General features: G+C 41.5%; 2 protein-coding genes across 3 annotated transcripts in view; both read left to right on the forward strand.

Moving 5' to 3' along the window:
- PTPRR (protein tyrosine phosphatase receptor type R) overlaps positions 1 to 18,689 on the forward strand; it is a 257,394-nt gene extending 238,705 nt beyond the window's left edge. The window contains exons 13-14 of one of the 2 annotated variants that reach the window (XM_070409727.1): positions 2,335 to 2,448; positions 11,473 to 12,070. In XM_070409727.1, the coding sequence (XP_070265828.1) occupies positions 2,335 to 2,448; positions 11,473 to 11,620 (262 nt within the window). In that variant the 3' untranslated portion in view covers positions 11,621 to 12,070. Of the gene's footprint in view, positions 1 to 2,334; positions 2,449 to 11,472; positions 12,071 to 18,076 lie in introns of those variants that run through there. The other variant, XM_070409729.1, reaches the window with a different exon arrangement.
- Positions 18,690 to 19,936: 1,247 nt separating this feature from the next.
- The window catches only part of PTPRB (protein tyrosine phosphatase receptor type B), a 99,321-nt gene continuing 97,251 nt past the window's right edge, over positions 19,937 to 22,006 (forward strand). The window contains exons 1-2 of the mRNA XM_070409731.1: positions 19,937 to 20,006; positions 21,299 to 21,694. Coding sequence (XP_070265832.1) covers positions 19,952 to 20,006; positions 21,299 to 21,694 — 451 coding nt within the window. The 5' untranslated portion in view covers positions 19,937 to 19,951. The remainder of the gene's footprint in view (positions 20,007 to 21,298; positions 21,695 to 22,006) is intronic.

The raw sequence follows: 22,006 nt of genomic DNA on the forward strand, positions 1-22,006 counted from the left end.
AATCAGTCACTAGATTGGCTTTCCCTTCAAAGCTCCCATAATCTTCACTTCCTGTCCAAACACCCAAGTTCAGGCCCTTATGATCTCATTCATGTATTTTAGAAGTAGTCGGCTAATTGCACACACACCCCATTTCCCCAGGCCCATCCCGACTATGGCCTCCCCAATGCACTTATCTGCAATGATGCTCCTGAAACCCTCTTCCATCGCATGGATTCCCTGCTCAGAACTTCTTAATGGCTTCCCATTGCCTAGAACAAAAGTTCATAACCTTGGGTCTATGCTTGAGCTACAGGAGTCAGAGAACTCCTTGAAATTACTTAAACAAATTTGAGTATCTAATGTTATGTGAGTTTTATTGAAAAGTGAAATGTCCTAGTTTTCATCAAATTCTAAAATATAAAAAAGTTTTAGAAGATAAAGTCCAAGCCTCTTGGCTTTCCATGTGAGACCCTTAGTGTTTCTATCCAACTATAAATAACTTAGAAATATGTACCTCTAGTACTTCCTCTCAGTGTACCTTCCCAGCCTTCTTTCCCACTATTTCTCTCAAACAATTCTCTCTTCAAGCCAAACTTAACCTACTCATTGTTGCCTTAAACCCTTCCCATGCCTGAAATTTTTTCTCTCATTTGTGATAACCAAAACGCCTGCCGTTCATACGGTACAGTTCAAATTCTCTATCTTTAATGAAACAAACTCTCTATAGACACTTCAACTAAAGGGGGCCCATTCTATTTCGGAATTCCTTTGCACTCACATTCACAGAAACAAGCTCTAAATAGGAGGGCGTAAATGCTATTTGAGTGCCAAGCGGGGAGCTATTAATTCAAACTAGGAAGTTTAAAGAAAACCTCTGAACATTGGAATAATGTTGAACAGGATCTTTAAAAATGACCAATGTTTGTGGTTTTAAAAGATGGTAGGGAGGGCATTTTTTCACTGAAGAATTATCATCATCATCAACACAGAAAGGAAAATTGGAAACGAAAGGCATTTTTTTTTTTTGCAATGATTCATGTAAATGAAAAAAATGGCACAAAGGGTACAAGGACTACAATAAAAAGACATTATGCTTGAAAATTAGTCACTTTCATATTATTCAAGGTCATGAATACCATAGAAGGGAGCTTCGATGTTGTGCTATAACTATTGGGAGCCATCTACAGTTTTGAGTAGCGAGTAATATGATCAGGTCCCTAGCAGCTGAGTGTATTGTGAATTAGTCCAGGAAAAGTCCAGAGACTTGGAACCCATAATGAGATCATTGCTAATCATAAAGTAAGATGTCAAAAACATGAGCACAGTCTATAGAAAGGAAAGAAGGGGGGGATCACAAAGCTCAGTAAAGGTGGAAAATAAAGGAATTGGTAACAGGTTGAATGTGGGAGGTGAGGGGGGAGATGTTGAAAATGTCTCCAAGATTTTGCAGCTGGAAAACTTGGGGCTGACTGGTAATGCCATTGAGGGAAAATACAACCAACTCTGTTTAGATGCACTGAGATGACGCAAGTGCAAAATAGTAACATCCACAGACTGAACTGGGAGATGGAATGCCAATCTAGAGTTTAGGAGAAACTTAGGGAATTCAAGTGTAAATTTAAAATAAATTTACATGAAAACTATTAGTGGTTGAAATTGATGAGAGAGAGAGAGAGAGAGAGAGAGAGAGAGAGAGAGAGAGAGAAAGGGCTTGTTAGGTTGATGACATACTGTCTAATGCAGAAAAATGTATAAACTCCCTGGACAGTAGTGTTTCTATCCAACTATAAATAACTTAGAAATATGTACCTCTAGTACTTCCTCTCTCCTAAACTGAACTGAATTTTCAGTTATTCACGAGAATCTTCACCATCAGTATATCCAAGACCAAACTCAAGTCAGCCCTCATTCCAGAATTCCACCTTTGTCTCATGGGGATTACCATTCTTCTAGTCCTGGTCATCTTTGACTTTTTCCTTTTCTGACTGTTCAACTCCAGTCCTTCAGACTCACATTTGTGATGTCTCTTCCCTCCTTTTTTAGTGCCCATACCTTACCGAAATTCAGACCCTAATTATTCTTTGTAGACCAGTTACAGTACACTTTTCACTTTTCTCCTCACCCAACGTCTCCCTCCACCCTACTCATCTTACTGCATATAACTAAAGGAGAGAATGTGTGTAAGCACTTAGCACAGAGCCCAGGTTGTAATACTCAGTATATGAGAGCTGCTGGTGTTGCTATTGTTATTCATCTCAGCTGTTGTTTCAAATTTAAAGGTACCTTTTTAAAAATATATTTTATCTTTGCTGTTTTCCTTCCACCTTTTTATTCTCTGTCCTTTCTTTTTAGTGCAGGGATAGGTAGGACGGGGTGTTTTATTGCTACATCCATTGGCTGTCGACAGTTGAAAGAAGAAGGAGTTGTGGATCCACTAAGCATTGTCTGCCAGCTTCGTGTAGACAGGTGAGTGTCTGTGGGATTGGGTCATAGAGATCAGCGCATCGTTACCTGTCACAACCTGCTCTGACCAGCCTGACTTTGCAAACATCACAGGCTCCAAAGTCCTAAATCTCTGTAGTGATTTGTGTAAAGTGCTTAAGAGTATACATTATATTCAAAAGCCAACAAAGAAAGTGTTGTTTGCAATACTGACCATCAGGAGTTCAAAACCAGCCTGGCCGGGGTGGCTCCGTTTGTTGAGTGTCATCCTGTGCACTGAGAGGCTTCCGATTTGATTCCTGGTCATGGAATATACCTGTGTTTTGGGTTCAATCCACGCACATATGGAAGGCAACCAATTAATGTCTCTCTCTCTCTCTCTCTCTCCTCTAAGCATGCCCTTGGAGGAAGAGAGAGAGAGAGAGAGAGAGAGAGAGAGAGAGAGAACAAGACCAAAAGCTTATGCTTAATCCTTCTTTGTTTCTGATGCAGGTTGTTTGTGGTGGTAACTGTTCCTTCTTAGTCTACAGCCCTATTCCTTACATACTCTGTATTTTCATTTGACTTAACTGAATCATCCACTTTTGACTCCAAAGTCCTCATCTTGATCCTTTAAAATGAGGTATATGTCATGCTACCAAGAGCCCCCCCCTTTTTAATTGTGAAAAATACGCATAAAATTTACCATCTGATAAATTTGGGGTGACATCCTTGTGGGTATAAGGTGAAACAGTCATTTTTATACATAGATCATTTGATCACTTTTGTGATGATCCCCGCTTATGTGTTGAAAAGAGAACAAAAAAGAACTTTTCTTCCTTTCACCCCAACAAAGCCTACCTGGGTATGTGAATAGGTGAGCCAGTGATGGAGAAAGTGTGCAGGTGCTCCTTGAGAACAGACACAGACAGAAAGAAGGCTGTTTTACCAGCATATGAGCAGCCGACCTCCACTCTGTACCTCAGTGTGCTGTAGCGGAAGAAGAGCTGCTCTGAAAGGCTGAAATACTGGGCTCTCTTCTTTCATTCATACAGCGAATATTGATTACTCACCTCCTGCCCAAGGCATTGTTCCAGATGCTGCCAGTGCAGCATTGGACGGCATGAGTGAGGCTCTACTGTCCTAGAGTTTACATGCTAACAGAGAGAGAGGAGATCATAAACAAGCTAAGAAATAAACAGGATAATTTCAGACAAAAATAAAAGCTGAGAGGTAATAAAAAAGAGAGAGAGGGAGATTTTGCTCTGTGACCTAGAGTTTCCTAAAAGTAAAATTAGAGTCACCTTTTAAGATTCATTTGATAAATATCAAGCACCTACTAGGTCCTGAGATTTCGATGAGACAAAGATTTTTCTTAAAATTCAATGAAATAATATTCATAAAGCACTTAGAACAGTCTGGCACATGGTAAGCCTTAAGTACATGTAAACTGTGTTATTATTCTCTTCATTATTATTAAAATTATCAAGAAAGTTTTTCCTGTCTCTAAAAATGAAACATTCAGATCCCCTTATTGACTAAAGTTTTCCCTCTCTATTTCTATCTGTCCTTGACGCCTTTTAGATAATAATTTCTAAATCTTGTAAGTGTATCTGTCATCTATTTTTCTCTTAACTTTGGCTTATTGGAGGCTGCTCACTGTGGTGGTTATGATTCTAGGCTCTAGAGACAGGTTGCCTGGGTTTGCATCATGATTCCCACCATGTTCTGATTGTGTGGCCTTGGGCAAGTTTTAGAACTTCTCCATGCCTTGGTTTTCTCACGTGCAAAGTAGAAGTAATAATACTATCTACTTTCTATTTTTGTTGAAGGATTAAGAGAGAATTTTCAAAGTGCCTTTCACACAGTAAGTGTGCAGCCAAGTTTAGCCACAGCTATTATCAGTATCTATAGCAAGAAACCTGAGCATGTATCTGTAAACAGGAACTAATAATCTATATCCCACAGGGTTGCGGTGGCATTAAGATGGATTACACCTGTGAGGCACTTTGTAGAACACTTAGCCTATGTTTCCTTCCCTCTCTCTACCTTCCCCTCATCCACCTTTCCATACCCCACATGTAACTGCTTCCAAAAATGCTTTCTTTTTTTTTTCATTTTTATTGATTGATTTTAAAGAGAAATATCAATTTGTTGTTCCACTTATTTATGCAGACATTGCATAAATTGATTCTTGTATGTGCTCTGACCAGGCCAGAACCTGCAACTGAGCTACCCCACCAGGGCTCATGTTTTCCTTTTGTACCTGAGAAGATCAATTCCAATGATCTCTCCCTCTCCTCTTACAATCCTTCTCTTAGTCCCCCCAGCTCCCCTTGCCTTCCATCAGAACTGTCCACCCTGGCTCCACTAGAATCTGGTGGCTTCACGTCAGACTCTGGGACCTACCTTCACCCAGAAGAGGGGCCCTCATCAGAAAGTGAGGGGCAGCACCTCATCAGCTGGAGCTGCTCCCACAATGACCTTGATCTCTCCTGCTTTGTGCTTCTGTAAACAAGACTCCTGCTTGGGAACCAAAATCCCCCAGGTACTCTAGTTGATATCCCTGTGCCCTGCTCTCCTACTGGCTATTGCTAGAATTCCATGAACACCAGATCTAAACTGACTCCGAACCAAGTTGGCCTCCAACACCTGCTCTGACTCTGTTTGGAACAACATCCTAAAAAGCACTAGGCATGGTTTATGCATTTTTTGGCCCCCGTTACTCTTAATCTTGCCTATTCGCCCTTCCATCAACCACCTCCCCCAACTGCTTTTGTAGCCTGACCTCCACCTTGGTTTCCACTTCCCAGTCACAATTTGTCAAGCCTACCAAATTGTCCTCTAACTTTGAATGGAATCATAAATACATTTTTTAAATCATATCACAATGCCTCCTCTATCTGCTCCTTCCTTCCTAAAGCAAATGGTCAGAACACTTAGCCTTGGCCTTCCATCAGTACCAAGGTTTTCCCACAAGGCTTGTCCTTTCTCTTCTGATAGGATCTTCAAAACATAGCCAACTTCTCTGCTGATCTGAAGCCATGGACTCCCACCCCCCTGGATTTGAACTACTGCCAGTATGTGTCTCGAAATCATTCTGACTTATTCATCAACATCCCTTCTACATAAAATTCTTTCTGAGCAGCTGTTGTTTATCAAACAGATCCTCTCCTTTAAACTTTCCTTGAAAGCTTTTTCTTTTTCCTTCCTTCCTTCCTTCACAGGATCAGCATCCATTTTCCTTTGTTGTCCCTTCCGTCGGCAGTGCACTCCTGTAGTCACTGTGAAAAGGGATACAGACAACCTTCCTCCTTTCCTTCACCCCATCCAACCTGCTGTTCCCCCATCCTTCTTGCTTCTTGCATTCAGCTTTTCCCCGTCATACCTCATTTTAAAAATATCCTTGTCTGGCTGGCTGCTGCCACTGACCATGTTCTTAACACGTGACGGGAAAGGCAGAGATGGTCCCCGTTCTGCTCTTGCAGCTTTTCGTCCTTTATCAGTTCTTCAAACCTCATCCCCACCCTAGACTCCGCAGTTGTCCGTCCTTTCCCTCAGCTCTGGTTCTGCCTTCAGATGTTCCAGAAAGGACTCTTCACACTCAGAAGTGTATTTAATCTTTGCTTTTTTTCATGGTCTTCAAAGCACATCTCCTTTAACTCCCAAAGTGAACCCCCCAGTAGGAAAATAGGTATTCTTTGGCTTCTTTAAAAAAAAAGAAAAAAACAAGGAAAGAAAGAATTCATGGTATCAAATAACTTGCCCAAGGTCATGGTGCTTAGAAAATGGCAACATAGACTTCTTTGGAATTCAGGACTTCTGATTTCTGACTCAAAGGTATGACTGTTATAGAGAAAGTAATCAGGCTTTTGGAATATGTTTATTGTAAAGCTGCTAGAAAAAACACATATCTCTTTGGTAATGTTTTGCCAGTTTTAAAAAATGCAATGACACCATAATTTTTAAAACAATTATTAATATGAATGAGAGCTGTTTCACAAATAGAGTGATGATATCAGCAGTTGCTGTAAGAGTATAATTTTTTTATCTTTTCATATGGACATTCATATGTCTTCTTTCTTTCCCTGCTTCCAATATTTATTTATTTATTTATTTATTTTGCTTACAGTTGACGCTTAATAGTATATTAATTTCAGGTGTACAGCATATAGTGATTAGACGTTTATATAACTTACAAAGTGATCCCCCAGTAGGTTTAGTACCCACCTGACATCATACATAGTTATTACAATATTATTGACTATATGCCTTATGTTGTAATTTACATCCCCATGACCCCATGACTATTTTGTAACTACCAATTTGTGCTTAATACTCTGGTTTCTCTTCTGAACATATAAATCTTTCATCTTAAGTGTATAATTTGAGGGATATAGGAAAGTTGCCTCATCTTAAAATATCTACATAGGGAGGATGCCAAAAATACCTGTGTAAGGTCAACATCTATATTACGGCTAATTAGAGAGCCAATCCTTGGCTAAAAGGATCATTGCTCTTTAAAGTCCACTTAACCTAGAGATGGGAGTTGGGGGTGTCACTTTATACCTTCTCAGCTATTAACACTTTAATGTAAACGAAATAATCTATCCTTTCCAGCACTACAGCTAGAGAGAGTATAGCTGCCTGCATTGTCAATACATTCAGAACATGGGTTTCCGTGAAGGAGAATTGAAGAGAAGGCTCCAGAAGCTGGGTGTACCCGAGGCCCTGCAGTCGAGGAGACTGCAGACAACACCTGGTCACCGGGGGCGGGAGGGGCACAGGAAGGGAGCAGAAGAGCTCTAGCAAGGGACACCTTGCAAAGAGCAGCTACCTCATTTGGGAGACCCAGTACCATAAAAAGTATTAAATATTTTTAGACGGTGACAGCAGAGCATTAACTTACCTGCAGGGTCCTTCTCAGCACAGGGGGTGGAGCCTATGTGAGGGCACAGGTCTCAAGCCCATGAAGCCAGGCCCACCTCGGGGTGTTTTTAGGTCGAGTGTTTGTGGATGGGCCTGAATCCTGTGTCTAGTGTCCTGCAGAACAGACACCCAAGGGCTTTGCTCTGAGTGCTGCCCCTGCATCCTGTGTTTGTTCATTCGTTCAGACATTTACTGAACACCTCCTACTGAATGTACATTGGGCACCCAGGTGTAGGGAGATAGATTCCTTAACAGACTTTGCCAGACTGTGTTTCTCAGAGCCACAGTTTCATTATCAATTTAATGATGAGAGCCTGCTACGTGCCAAACGCTCTTAGACTGTATTCAGGAAAAAAAATTCTCAATTAAGTTAGAGAAAAAGCTATATACTATATTTCTTAGAACCCTCTCTACTTGGAGATTTACAAAAAGTATTGATGCATTAAAGGATCTGAAAAGTTCCCCAACCTGGAAACCCATGGAACTTCCTTTTAAGCATTCTTCCACATCGGCCCCCTTTCCTCAAAGACTGCCTAAATGGAGAGAAAGAAGTTGTAAAATAATGAATACAAACTGTTCTTTCGGAAGCCCCGTGGTGCAGAGAAGACTGGAGATGGCATAGGGATGTGAGCCTGGGTGGGACCATCCAAAAGGGGAAAGGAAAGGGTGGGACTGGCTGATTGGAATCCAGCTTCCAATGTAACAAGGCAGACAAATGACAGAGAGCTGATACTTCTTACTCTGCAGTGCACCAGCCTTTTCCTATCCTCTCAGACCCACTTTAACAATGACCTCTGGTCCAAGAGGTCCAGGCTGCGTACTGTCCAGCGTTTTTTACAATCTGCCCCCACCACGTATAGCTGCCTCCACAGAGAAGCCCAGGACATGGCTAACAGCAGAGAAAAGGACAAGGCAGTGACTTCAATACTTAACATGGGGCTTGTTTCATGACCAAGTCAAGAGTTTGAGCATTCGGAAGAATCAAAATCCTGACGCCACCCCCCAACCCCCCATAAAAAAAAAAATGACAGTGCCTGATTATTGTGATCCAACATGACAAAAACAGGCAATTTGTATCCAGATCATAAATCCACATTTTAGAATTCAAATGGTTTACAGATGAGTCTGTTATGTTAAATGGATATTTCCAGTGTAATAACAATGACAAAGCCATTTGGTAAATTCCTCATTCTCTGGCACGACATTATTTTTATTGGCTTTAAAGCAACTTCTATTAATAGATGCTACAGTTCTCACTGCAGATTCACGAGTCTGTGATTCTCCTTTTAATAATACTTTTGAGCATATTTTGGACTAAAATAGGATCTCTTTTTTCCCAAGTAGAAGGTCAAACTCAGTGCAAGGCACCCACAAGGGTTTTATTTAGAAGTACATCGATGGATTAGTCCATTAATTCTTATAACATTTGTTCATTAAATAGTGAAGTGGGCAACAGTCATTTGGGACTGAGCGCTGCTAGTGGGACTCGTAAGCAGGCAGCCACTACAGCATGAGGTGGACCAGATGTCAAGGAGCCCAGTGCTAATCCTGGCTCTGCCCCTAATTTCCTGTGTGACTACTTGTTCATTCTAGGCCTCTAGGTCCTATTTGTAAAAAGAGAGGTGGGACATATCAGTGGTCCCTTAGTCTTCTGGTATGAGGAGACCTTTTATAAAAGTAAAATAGCCCTAACCGGTTTGGCTCAGTGGATGGAGCGTCGGCCTGCGGACTGAAAGGTCCCGGGTTCAATTCCAGTCAAGGGCATGTACCTTGGTTGTGGGCGCATTCCCAGTGGGAGGTGTGCAGGAAGCAGCTGATCGATGTTTCTTTCTCATCGATGTTTCTAACTCTCTATCCCTCTCTCTTCCTTTCTGTAAAAAATCAATAAAATATGTTTTTTTAAAAAAGTAAAATATTTCCTGGACTTCAACCTGACAGTTGAATTTTGAAATCCATAATGCTTATAAATTAATTTTCATTCTAAGACTCACAGCAATTAGTGATGCATATGTATGCATGTTTACTTGGCCATCTGATGATGCTGAGAGAACAAGTGGATTCAAAGACCCCTCGAATAAGATGCCTTTTCTATCCTGAGATTCAGTGATGGGGAAATGATTGGCTGGCTCCCCAAAACTTCTCTCAGCTATTGCATTCTTTGAGTCTATGAGCCTTTGTTTTTGTAGAGAACAATGGAATTGCAATAACAGACAGTCATAACATTTGCCAAACATCTACTAGGAAAGAGATGGTTTAAAAAAATCTGGCCTTAAGAACATTCTACAAATCTTCATGTCAGGAGAAATCCAAGACCTAAAAAGAATGAATAATATATCCAAAATCACATAACAAATTTTGACCTTTTTTTAACAATCTGAATTGAACTTCCAATTTTGCTCAAATGAAATTGGCTAAATTTAGGATATTTTTTTCCCAAAAGGCTATTGTTTTCTGGGGTGGGAAACCTAAGTGGGTTAAGCACAAGTTTAAGAGAGAGAGGAAGTTCACATTCTAATCCTGCTTTTGACGGTGACCCTGAACTAATCCTATAATAAAACCCTAATATGCAAATCGACCAAACAGCAGAATGACCCGTCACTATGACATGCACTGACCACCAGGGGGCAGACGCTCAATGCAATAGCTGCTCCCTGGTGGTCAGTGTGCTCCACAGGGGGAGTGCGGGGAGCGCAACTCAGCCAGGAGCGCAGCTCAGCCTGAAGCTGGGCTGACAGCTGGCGAGCTCAGCGGTGGCGGGGAGCCTCTTCCACCTAGTGGCACTAAGCTGTCAGGCAGACATCCCCTGAGGGGTCCTGGACTGCAAGAGGGCGCAGGCTGGGCTGAGGGTCACTCCCCCCGCCCCCCAGTGCATGAATGTCGTGCACCGGGCCTCTAGTTGCTATATAAACCAGGAAAATTGTTTATCTCAAATGGTTTCAGTTTAGATTACTTATTATTAAAATCTGGAAATAAGTACTATGATTTTCTTTTTTCTGTAAAAAGGGATAGTTTGCTCAATCATGTTTTCCTGTTGCCGTACATATATAAGTCAACAATTTTCAAAAATGATGGTAAAAAGAAAGGACCCAGTACATTAGTACTAAATTGGATACATTGTAATCATGGTTTATGACTTAGAACGCCTTTCCATATCCTGCTTAAATCTTCTCATCTTAAGTAGTACTAAATTAGTTGTGACTGTAGCACCTAATCAAGAATTCCAGTTGCTTCCATGGTGTCTAGCTCCTGTGACAAGACATTCATTTAGGCTTGTGTATGCCGGCATTTCACAGAAGTGACAGGAGGTCATTTACACATTGAGCATGAGAGATGCACCTGTCCCTTTAAAAGGTAATAGTAATGATTGATAATAATAAGATGGCCTAGGAAACTCAGAAAATGCTCACATGCACATCCATGTTACAGGAGAATGACTAAAGAGCAATAGCGTGACCATCAGAAGGCAGGAAGGGAAGGACCATATTCCATTGCAGGTTGACGTCTTCAAGTTTTTTCGTCATCCTATTTCTTTTAATCCTATTTGGCACCTCTAGACACTGGAAGAACTTGAGAACAGAATTTTGGAAGTGAGACACAGAAAATAACATGTGATCCCAAGGCCTTTTTCTTTTCTCTTCCCCACCCCCACCCGAAACAGGAAACAGTCTGTCTTACCCTCCCATTTAAGAGTCAGAGGCAAGATCTGTAGTTGTCTTTGCACATCCTTACCTTGGAGGCCCGAAGTTGGAATGACATCCAGAGACCTTACTTGTAGCTTCCCAGACAGGATAAAAAAATGCTTCCAGTGTGCGTCATATCATTGTTTACATGTTTTGATTAATCACTGTAGTTTGGTGGTTTTGTCTTTTTTTAACTACAATTATCTAAGCGGAGGAATATGTGTGCCATCAGCTTCCTACACTGATGTGTCCCCAAAATATTCTCTGATTCCAAAACTTGTTTAAAATAATTTTAAAGCGCAAATTTCCACCTGTTGGTATAGTTTTTATCAACCTAGCTTTTACATTTATCCATATCCCCCTGCGTTCCCAGCTAATCACAGAGATCCCTTAATTTGTGAATTTTGAAGATCTCATTTGAAGAACAGGAATTAAACATTTTGATTTACTTATTTTTAAGGACAATGAAAGCCCTAGAGATCGGTATGGATTTACTTGACATCACAGTTCCTGAGACCATAACAAGAAGTCCTCTGCTAAGACAGATTATGCCAACTGACTCTCTCTCAAGTGGTTGCCAAGACAACCTTTTCCTTCTTCTCGGCTAGGAGTTAATTGACTGTTAACCTGGGTGTTCAGAAGAAAATTGGCTAATTTTCAAGGGGGTGGAAATGGAACTCAAGATATACTAATCCACTGCATTTCCATTGAATTGTCACTTGATGTATGTCGGCTTTTATGCCCTACAAATACTTTGGACCACAGCCATTCCAGAGAAAGTGTTTATGTTTAAAATTCTAGGTCAGAATCAGTCAAAACATTTATGTGTAAGTTCTCCCTCCTTGCCATGCCATGACTTGGGGAAAGCTTGGTCCGAGGTACCCCGAGTTACAGCAGCAGACATTAGCCTTGCTTGACTCATGCCCGAGCTCTCAGAGATTTTACCCAAGAGGCACATTAACATCCACACTTTTTGTTCTAAATTTACTGTACCAAACTTTACCGAAGGAATTCCAGATTTGAAAATAATAAAAAGCCAAGGAGCGTTGAGTCCCATTGTTAGCCCAGAAGTGAGTCACCGCTGCAGAATTTCTTCTGTCTACTGATTAGACCGGATGCGTGCTGGGTGGTACGGCAGGAAAGGCTGCTGCTCTCTGTATGTGTGAGTTAATAGTCACAAAAGGTCACAATTTTAACATGTTAAAAACCAAATCTCCCTCCTGAGCATCTGGAGGGGTTTTGGTTTTCCTTTTGTGTGTGTGGATGTGTGTGTGTGTGTGTTTCCCCAAAGCATTCTCCTAGGAGCAAAGGGAAAAAACTAGATATTTTTCCTCTTCTAACCTGAGTTTACCCCCAGCTGACACAGCTACGTGCTTCTCCACATGCAGACTGAGACGACGCTGACTTTCAGGGCTGTTGAGGTGAATGTGGTGTGAGATAGCTGCCATTTCTGGAGGGGCAGTGGCCCTGGGTCCTCTCTGGCCTGAATAAGAACATAGTGTTCTTATTCTGTGGCCACAGAGCCACCAGGCCACTTAGCCGCACCACTTTTGCAATAAATGGAATGACTTTCTTTCACGTGGAATGGGGCATAATTAGGGCGAACAAATAATTTATCATCCAAACCAAGCCACTTCTGAGAAGGAAAGGTGGCCCTATTAATAATTACACAGGTCAGCAGGAGTGAGCCAGAACGGTGCCAGACAAACCAGAGGTATCATCACCCTGGGCATAGGGCGAGCTAAGCGTTTACCAAAAGGATAAGAAAAAGAATATGCAGCATTGATTTGGTGCTCACTGAAGGACAACCACCGCGCTTAGCATTTTATGGAGTACCTCCTTTAACCCATGCCAAACTTGAAAACTTACTAGGTAAATAATTGCTATTTGCCAGGTCAATGGTTTTCAAAATGTTTTTGTGAACAATGAATGGGAAGACACAATCTCCCACAAAACACCACTATGGAAAGCCAATAAAAAGCTGAACTGCCCTGGTCACAGCTGGCATCGGGAGCGAGTCCTAAAGACACAACCTCCTCCTCCACCAGCCTCGGCCCCTCAGGCACCACTGCAGAAACCTGGGTTCCTGGGATTTCTGGGATAGCCTGAAGCTAGATATGCTCTGACTCATTGAATCCTCACAATCTGATGAGCTTTATTATTAATGTCACCTTATAAGTGAAGAAACCCCAGCCAGGAAGGAGTAAATGATGTATCCAAAATTGTAAATCTAGTAGGTTCAAAGGCAAGGATTCACACTTGAATCTGTCAGACTCTAAACTCACTTCTTTCCACATCACCTGCCTCCACCATAGCAGACATCATGGCTAATATTTAGACACATGTTTGGCTCTTTCCACCTAGGCTTGTCTGACTTAGACGGTATTGTGTCCTCTGCTAGGCGTGTTCTCAGCTCTCCAAGGCCATCAGAGGCCTCATCCCAGGGCCTTGCAGCCAGCTCTGTTGGACCAAATAGCACCAAAGAGTAACAGTGAAAATAGCAAGCAATGTGGTGTCTTTATGTGCTCAGCTGTGTGCTAAACACTTTAAGTGGATTCTCCCATTTATGTCTCACAGCAGTGCTGTGAGGTAGGCACTATTATTTTAGTACCTCATCCTTTTGAAGATGAGAAAACTGCAAAGATTACAAAATAAGGTAAAGCAGCTCGTAAATGGTAGAGACAGGATTTGCCTTGACTACAGTGTGTGGTGGTGTCTTTTTCCTCTTAATGTCCCCTACTGGTAATGAACCTGACACCTTAGCATCCCAAACCCAAACCTTTCCAAACTCACGACCATGCTCGTAGTGAACTGGGTCTTTCCCCCCTGTTTTTACATGACCTTACTCTTTTTTGATAAACTAACTCCTGCTGGGCAGTAGGTATTGTAGCTTAATGTGTTTTACCTCCTGGGGAAACAGATTTGTGTTTCAAGAGGGATCTCCAGAGAGGGACCGTCTTTACCCGCAATGTATTGAGTAATGGTGGTGACATCAGGCACTACCCAAATGATGATGGTCTAGCTATTTTGGGCCCCATAAGCCTTCTTCACTGAAGCATCATTTTGATCAACAGGGATGTATGTTAAACTTGGTTAACCTTGGTTGAGTTTAAACCATGATCTATTGGAAGTCAAGGATTATTTTAATGCCTAATCTTTAAAAGGGAGTTAGAAGATGCCTTTTAGAGTTCATTTAAAACACACACACACACACACACACACACACACACACACGAGCATTCTTGCTTCTTACCTTTGAGGACCAGCTTGCATTAGGAATTCTACACCAGTAATAAAGATCCAGACTTCAGCAAGTCCATGGGGCCTTGTCTGATCTGAAAGACACCTATGGGCCAAGTCAGAACCTTCCTGGAAGATGAATTATTTCAGGGCTCTCCTGAGAGTTTCATAATTAATCTAGCACTATTCATTTATTCCATAAATATGTTTTTTGTACACAGGCACTATATTAGGTTCTTGGGTATATTTTTGACTATTGCCATCCTATAAAAAGACTGTATTTATCGCATAATGAGTAACGTCCCCCAAATAATCTCAGATTTTAAGTTCTTACAAAGGTCCACAGAGTGTTCTGTATACCAATATATTCAATTAGACAATTATTCCATATTTTCAAAGATGATGGTGATGAGTTCCTGAATTTGAATCAGTCTCCAGTGAATGTATGGTGTGAAGCCCTTTGCCCTCTTTCAGCTGGGAGTTTATCTGTTGTCATGTGACATGAAAATGGCATGGCCTATGTAACCTGGGTGTCCTACTTCTTTATAAATGATAAATGAACATGCTTGTTAAATATCTGGAAGACACAAAGCTGGGAATGGTAAATGGAAGCCTAATGAACTGAATGAATAGTAATGATGTCAGTAAATAAGAACACTGTGCTAACACCAACATGTTGAGCTTAATAGGAATAAATAGAAAGTCCTGCATTTAATTTTTAAAATTCAATAATGTAGGTTCAGGGTAGGAGAGAGCTCTAATTTTCATATAAAAAAAAACCCAACCTGCATACTTTTTCATTAACCTAATGTTCCACTTACTGAGTACTGGCCACCAGGTGGACACTGTGGGATCTGACCACCAGATGCATCTGCAAATGCAAGTTAATTGGCCGATAATGTGCAACTCAAGGGAGAAAATGTTCCCACTGACTTGATCTCATTGGGAATAGACACAACACTCTAAGAAGGTCATAGTTGATAAAATAGCCTATAGAAGAGGGAGACTAGACTGGTGAGTGACAGGGAAACCAGGCTGGATGGAAATATTGAATGACCACAGGATGTTTAGTCTAGAGAAGAAAAGAGTATGGGACTTTGATGGTTGTTTTCTAGCATTTAGGGAGCTATTGTGTGACTACAGGAGGAGACTTAAGCCTTTTTTGGGTTATTTTGGTTCATCCAATGGGGTGACAGTTAGAAAGGGGTGGATTCATTTTGATGTCTTCATGTTTTCCTGCCAACTTTGAGGAAGGCTGCCCCTGAGGAGCCTCACCCCACAAGGATTCCAGCAGAAACGGGCTGACCATCTGCCACGGAGACTGCTCTCTCTGCAAGGCTAGCTTGTGTGAGCGATTGACATGAGTGATCTCTGAGGATCTCTTCGATGTTAATTCTTCCATTCTTATTTTTCAAGTTAAGGGGGAAGTAACATAACTTTTCATGTACCTTCCTTAAGCCTTCAGACACCCAAGGATTTTGCTAGCCTACTACTAAGTCCACTTCCTCATCTTCCCCACCTTCACTGGCTGAGACAACCTTGACTTAGTTAACGGAATGTCATAGAAAATATACTCCGAATATTAAAATACACTGCTGACCCATTTGTAATAGTTATGAAGACCTAGACTGTGTCTCATTCATTCACCAGTTTGACATCTAAATACCAGTGATCATCAGAACAGACAGGAAGGAGGAAAGCTTGCCTCAATTGAGCTGAATAGAGAGAGGAAATTCACAAGACCAGAGCCCATGAGATCCATTAGCACATTCAAGGCTCCATACATCTGCAGTTCAAGAGGGAGGAGTAATGGTGCCCTGAGCTGTGTGAGTGCTGGAGGGAGGGAGGCAGGTACCTCTCAGTCCCTGCAGCTGCCCTAAAATTTACTGTGGCTGTATCGCTCGAGCTTCCCTGTCAATCTTCCAGACACCTGCTGTGTTCTAGGTGTGCCCAGAGGTCACCATCCAGCTAAGAGGAAGATTTACCACGGCCTCAGCTGCCCATTTCTGTTGCCAACTTATGACCAAGGAACACTTGGCCAGAAAGTTGCCTTCAGTACAACAAAATGTACCGTTCTAGGGGAAAGACTGATGAAACACTTCTGCCAAAAGTGGATGTCACCAGAGACTGCGTATTTACCTCTTTATCTCTTACCAAATATATCACTTTGGCATCATGTAGATCTGTTTAGTTTAGAAGGGTGAGTCTTACTATCTGAATTTCTTGTATGCTTACATTTATAGAGGTTGACAAGTAAACATAGATACAAGCCCAGTTTTAGTTAATACCATTAACCAAAAATCATGTTACGGTGAGGCAACATACCTTTTTTTTAAGTTGAAGTGCTTACATGATCCTATATAATAAAAGGCTAATATGCAAATTGGCCAAACGGTGGAACGACCAGTCGCTATGATGTGCACTGACCACCCAGGGGCAGATGCTCAATGCAGGAGCTTCCCCCTGGTGGTCCTGTGCTCCCACAGAGGGAGCACTGCCCAGCCAGAAGCCCTGAGCCGGGCTCATGGCTGACGAGTTATAGCGGTGGTGCCGGGAACCTTTCCCACCTCCATTGCAGCGCTAAGGATGTCCGACTGCCGAGGGGACCAGGCCTAAGCCATCAGTCAGACATCGCCCGAGGGCTCCTGGACTGTGAGAGGGCACAGGCCAGGCTGAGAGACACCCCTCTCCCCCTGGAGTGCATGAATTTCATGCACTGGGCCTCTAGTCTAAAAATAATTATTTAGAATGGTAACAACAGCTAAAACATAATTTCAAAATTAGTTGTATGATTTCAGAGTTAGGGAAACTTTATAGAACTAAAAATAGTTACTAACTGTGATGCAGTTATTCAGTAAGCAGGAAAAATAAGTAGGATTTTATATTACTATCTGGTATCTCTGCCAAGTATAAGAACCTTTTATTATTATAGAGAGCAAAATATGAGATAGCTGTTTTATATATAAAAGTATAATGAGAAACATCATTATTTCTCACAAAGGCTGCTACCTTCTACTAATCCAATAACAACGGGTGTGCTGAGTAACTAGTGATGATAATGTTGATAACAGAGGGGAAAAAGCAAGAACCAATCCCCTTTTCCAACTCAGTTAAAGGCCCACCCACTATTGTATTTAGACATCAGTATGCTCCACCCAGAGGCTGAGGTTGTTTCCATATAACACACTCAGACCATTTCAAGGTAGTTGTTCTTTGTAGTTGTAGAAGGAGGAACATTTCATAGTTGAGTTTTGTTTAGTAAACCAACTTTCATCAATTTTAATCCAAGTGTATGAACCATTTTAACATGAGATGAATGACAAGACACCTGAGAAGTAATACTAACATTCCAGATGTTCATTTCACTCACTCATTGAAATAATTGAACCTTCACAAGAACCCTATGAACTAGGTGCTATAGTTATCCCACTTTAAAAAGAAGGAAACCAACGCACAACAGGTTTAAGAAACTTGTTTGTGATCCCACAACTAAGAATTGGCAGAGGAGAGATTTGAACTCAGACAGCCTGGCTGGTTTCCAAGTCCAAGTACTTAACCAAAAGGATGCACTGTCTCCCCAGTAATGTTAGGTTGGTGAAAGTAATCAAGTGTCTAGTGTGTACCAGGCACTGTGTTAATCCCTTTGTATACGTTAGCATATTAAGTTCACCAGTTGGGTCATTCGGACACAGGTAAGAGGGATAACAAAAGATTTACCAAGGCTCTGTTGATTGGGGTAACACCCTAGCTTGGATGTGGTTTCTGTTACTTAAGATTGCAGGATGTTAGCAGTAAGAAATTACTGTATTATCTTTTCCTTGCAGAGGCGGAATGGTCCAAACCAGTGAGCAGTATGAATTTGTGCATCATGCTCTGTGCCTGTACGAGAGCAGACTTTCGGCAGAAACTGTCCAGTGATTCTCTGAAGATGTACCAGGCCAACAATCTCTAGGGGTGACTAATCAATTACCCACTTGACGCTTCTAGAAGAAGCTTCCTGCAATGAAAGAGAAGCCCTGAAGTCAAGCTGTGGCATGGACAGTGGAAGATGGCAACACAGGAAAGATTGCCAGCCCCTTGTGTATGTGAATGCATTTGTGAGCAGCTCCTAAGTTATTCTGAAGGTCCTATGCTGAGGGAGGAATGATAGACTTCTCCCACAGCTAAGCAGGATTTTGTTTTGTCTGTATTGATTATCTGCCACCCGGAATGTGTGTATGAAACACCCAGTGACACATGTCATCAGATGATGACTGGAAGAGCTGCTGAAGAAATTATTATTGTGTGTTTAGATGCTTTAATGTTTGCAAAATCTGTCTTGTGAATAGAATGGACTGTCAGCTGTTAAACTGTTCCTTTTTAAGTGCTATTATCTTTCTCAGTTACCAGAATCTTGCCGCTAAAGTTGCAAGTGATTGATAAAGGATTTTTAACAAATGAGTCCTTGTTTTTGAAAAAAAATCAAAAGCAGTAACTATTTTATATGGAAATGTGTCTTGATAATATTACCTACTAAATGTGTATTTATCAGTACCTCCTATCAATCAATTACAGAGCACAATGATTGTCATTGGGTATCTATGTATTTATTCTCTATTATTGGGCATAGAGGTGGTTGCTTCTCCAGAACTCTATTCACTGTATTTCTACATTGTGAGTCACTTTACTGTAAAAGGGAAAAACAAATTTGTAGCAACTCTGACGTATCAAGAACTTTAGATACTTGTCTCTCTTTTACTAAGAGTTTTTGAGTATGCTATCTACCTGGAGTCTCTTGCCCAATAAAAGGCAGTTGCTTTGGGCATGATCACCTGTCACTTTTCCAGAGGTTCTTCTAAAGGCTGCTGCCATGGGTATCCTTACATTTCAGAAAGGTTTTAATCCTCAAGAGACAAATAAAGCTAAAAACAACAACAACACAAAAACTACACTCAGCAAACACTATATGTTCTGCTCAAATATGAATTTCTAATGCAGCTATGTTGACTTCGTTTCATACTGCCAATAAACTACTCTTAATACCAAATGTTGAGTTAAGCAGGTACTTTTTTCCTCTTTGGAGAGCGGCTGTTATCTTTGGGGCGGAGTCTGCATTAAATGATGTGAAGGGTTTAATTTTAGTCTCTGCCTCTCCCCAGGAGAGATGACTATCTCAACTGTAATTCCCATTGTCATCACTTGAGGGATAATGACCTTGAAGTGCCATCATTATGTGGTTTTCCTTGATAGACTCCCAGCACATCATTATAGGAGCAGTACATGTTTATGTCTTTCCAGCACTTGTCCTAGACCCTCGGAAATCACATGGTGTGGGTTTATTCAGCAGAAACCCATCACCTAAAGAGATGTAATGTTGGGGGAGCATTTAATTATCTGAGATTACAATTCTCTTCTTCCCTCTTGAGGTTAAGAGGTGCCAAAGGGATGGATTGGGGAGAAAACTTCGGAGTTTTATTCCACTCCTGGAGGCTGGAATATTTTTTCTACATAAAAAAAGAGAGGTAATCATAATCCCTTCTTTCTAAGGAAACAGACAAAAGGACACTGGTGTAAAACTTCCCCAAACAATTCAATAGGAGGAAATGCTCGTCACTGACTTTCCCCCCCATGAAGGCACATTTCCTTCCCTGGTCTCTGCTTCTCTTATCTGGGAGAATTTCTCCCCCCAAAGCGAAGCATGAACAGTTGTTTAGTGGAAAATGGAGGCTGAATTTTACATGGCGCTTCTTACCTGCTTGATCTTCTGGAACCCAGGTGAGTGGGCCTGCCTCAGAGTCCTGACCCGTTTCTCTGGCAGCTGGCAGACGAGATTCTGTCCTTTGAAAAGTGCCTGAAATGAGGCGGAAATGGAGCCAGGTCTCCATGGCAGTTGAGCCGACGATGAGGAGGAGGGGGGATAAAAGGAGCCAGGTCTGCCCACACTGTTGAAATTTCTCTCCAAACGAAAAGAAAAGGCCTCCTCAGGGCCTGCAAATGCCTCGGGCGGCTCCTGAAATGGCACCTTCACAGCAGAGAGGAGTCCTGAGGAGATATTTTTATTATATAACAAACAGTCTGGGCCATTCTCCATGCTTTTGTCCAATTAGGTTACGATTTTGTGTTGTTTTGTGTGTGAGTTAAAGAAAGAAAATGTAAGCAATATAATTGAAGGGGATGAAGAAGTGTGGTGTGTTTAATTTGGAAGTTGCTATTTGGCAGGAAGGTCTGAATATTTTCATGGGAGCGCTGGGCAAATGAAGTGTAAGCACATTGAAAATGGTTTCTGAGCCCAAATGTCTCACTTTTTAATCCTGATGTTTAACAACTGGGTATGTAATTTCTTCTATTAAGAAATGCTGATAGTTTAATATGTTGATATTAAAGGGAAAAATTGCAGATATTGTTACAAAATAGAGAAATGATTCTCTTTAAGACTATACGAAATTTAGTTTGTGGCAAAGCAATCAATTCTTTCATTGGTTACTGTTCGCTAGGAAGGTGTGCTTAGAAGGATGTGAAAATTTCTTTTATTCTGGGGTAAATTCATCCAATTTTTAAATTTTTATTGAAACTGTGTAATTTATATACAAATATTTATCGCAATAATAAGTTAAGGATTGTAAGAAAAGGGTGCCCTTTAAAGTTGGGGGTCAAGGTGGGATGGAAAGAATAAAATGTTTAAAAGGGAACTGAGCTTTTCACAATTTCAGCATGTTTAATTGGACTAAAACCTCACACCATCGTCTTTGAATAGTTTTGTTTCTTTTCTAAGCTTCCTGTCAGTATTTCAATGGGCAGGGCGGGGGGGTGGGGGGGGGGGGCCGAAGTCTTCCCTAAACCATGTGAAAGTAAAAGAAAGGGAGGTAAGGATGACATTTTGACACTGTCAGCCTTGTGGTTTTAAGTTCCATGTGTTGAGTCTGGGAATATTCACTTGAAATGATTGCAATAGCAAAAGATAAGTGAGCCTCCCATTTTCACTGGGCTGATGTGTGGGCGGGTTGCTTTGTTTTCTGATGGGCCTTGTGATCTGTTACCTGGTGTTAGATGAGCTTTTCATCTTCCAGAGGGGTTTCAGATCGTCCATGTCCAGAAACAACAGTGCCTTTTCGAAAATAAGATCGTGTCCATGGGCTCATGCAATGGGACCGAGCAGAACCAGCAGTGGATGTGGACTGAGGATGCAAAGCTCCTTCACCTGAAGTCTGCACTGTGCCTGGGCATCTCCAACTCCTCTGGTGGCCCTTTCCGATCAGCCATCTTTGTCCACTGCTCCCAGGCCCCCCGATGGACTTGCTATGAGAAGACAGGGTTCCTTGAGGTGAAAAATGCCTCTCTCTTTCTCAAGAAACAAGGCACCAAGGCAGTGGTCAAAAAGGGCAGGAAATACCTCCATAGCTGGATGAAAAGAGATGTCAACAAGGAGGGAAAACCAGTCAATGAAAGCCTCTGCTTAAAAAAAGGTGAGCTATTCCTTTCAGAATCAATGCTGAAAGTTCTGCTAACTGTCCTGTTTTGTCACATTCAAGGGAAGTCTACGTACCCCAACACAATTGCTATGGAAGATTCATAAGCTAATGGAAATGGATCATGTGGTGCCCACCAACATGGAAAACTTCTTTATCCTTATTAAAATAAACCCAACTCTCTCTCTCTCTCTCTCTCTCTCTCTCTCTCTCTCTCCCTCCCCCCTTCTTTTCTTTCTTCTTTTATTAATTCAACAAATATTTCTTGAGTTTCTTTTTTGTGCCAGACACTAGGCACTCTAGTTAAGC

Source organism: Myotis yumanensis, unplaced genomic scaffold (assembly GCF_028538775.1).
Source record: "Myotis yumanensis isolate MYYU_CA2020_CCGP unplaced genomic scaffold, mMyoYum1.0.hap1 SCAF_3, whole genome shotgun sequence".
Taxonomy (NCBI): Eukaryota; Metazoa; Chordata; class Mammalia; order Chiroptera; family Vespertilionidae; genus Myotis; species Myotis yumanensis.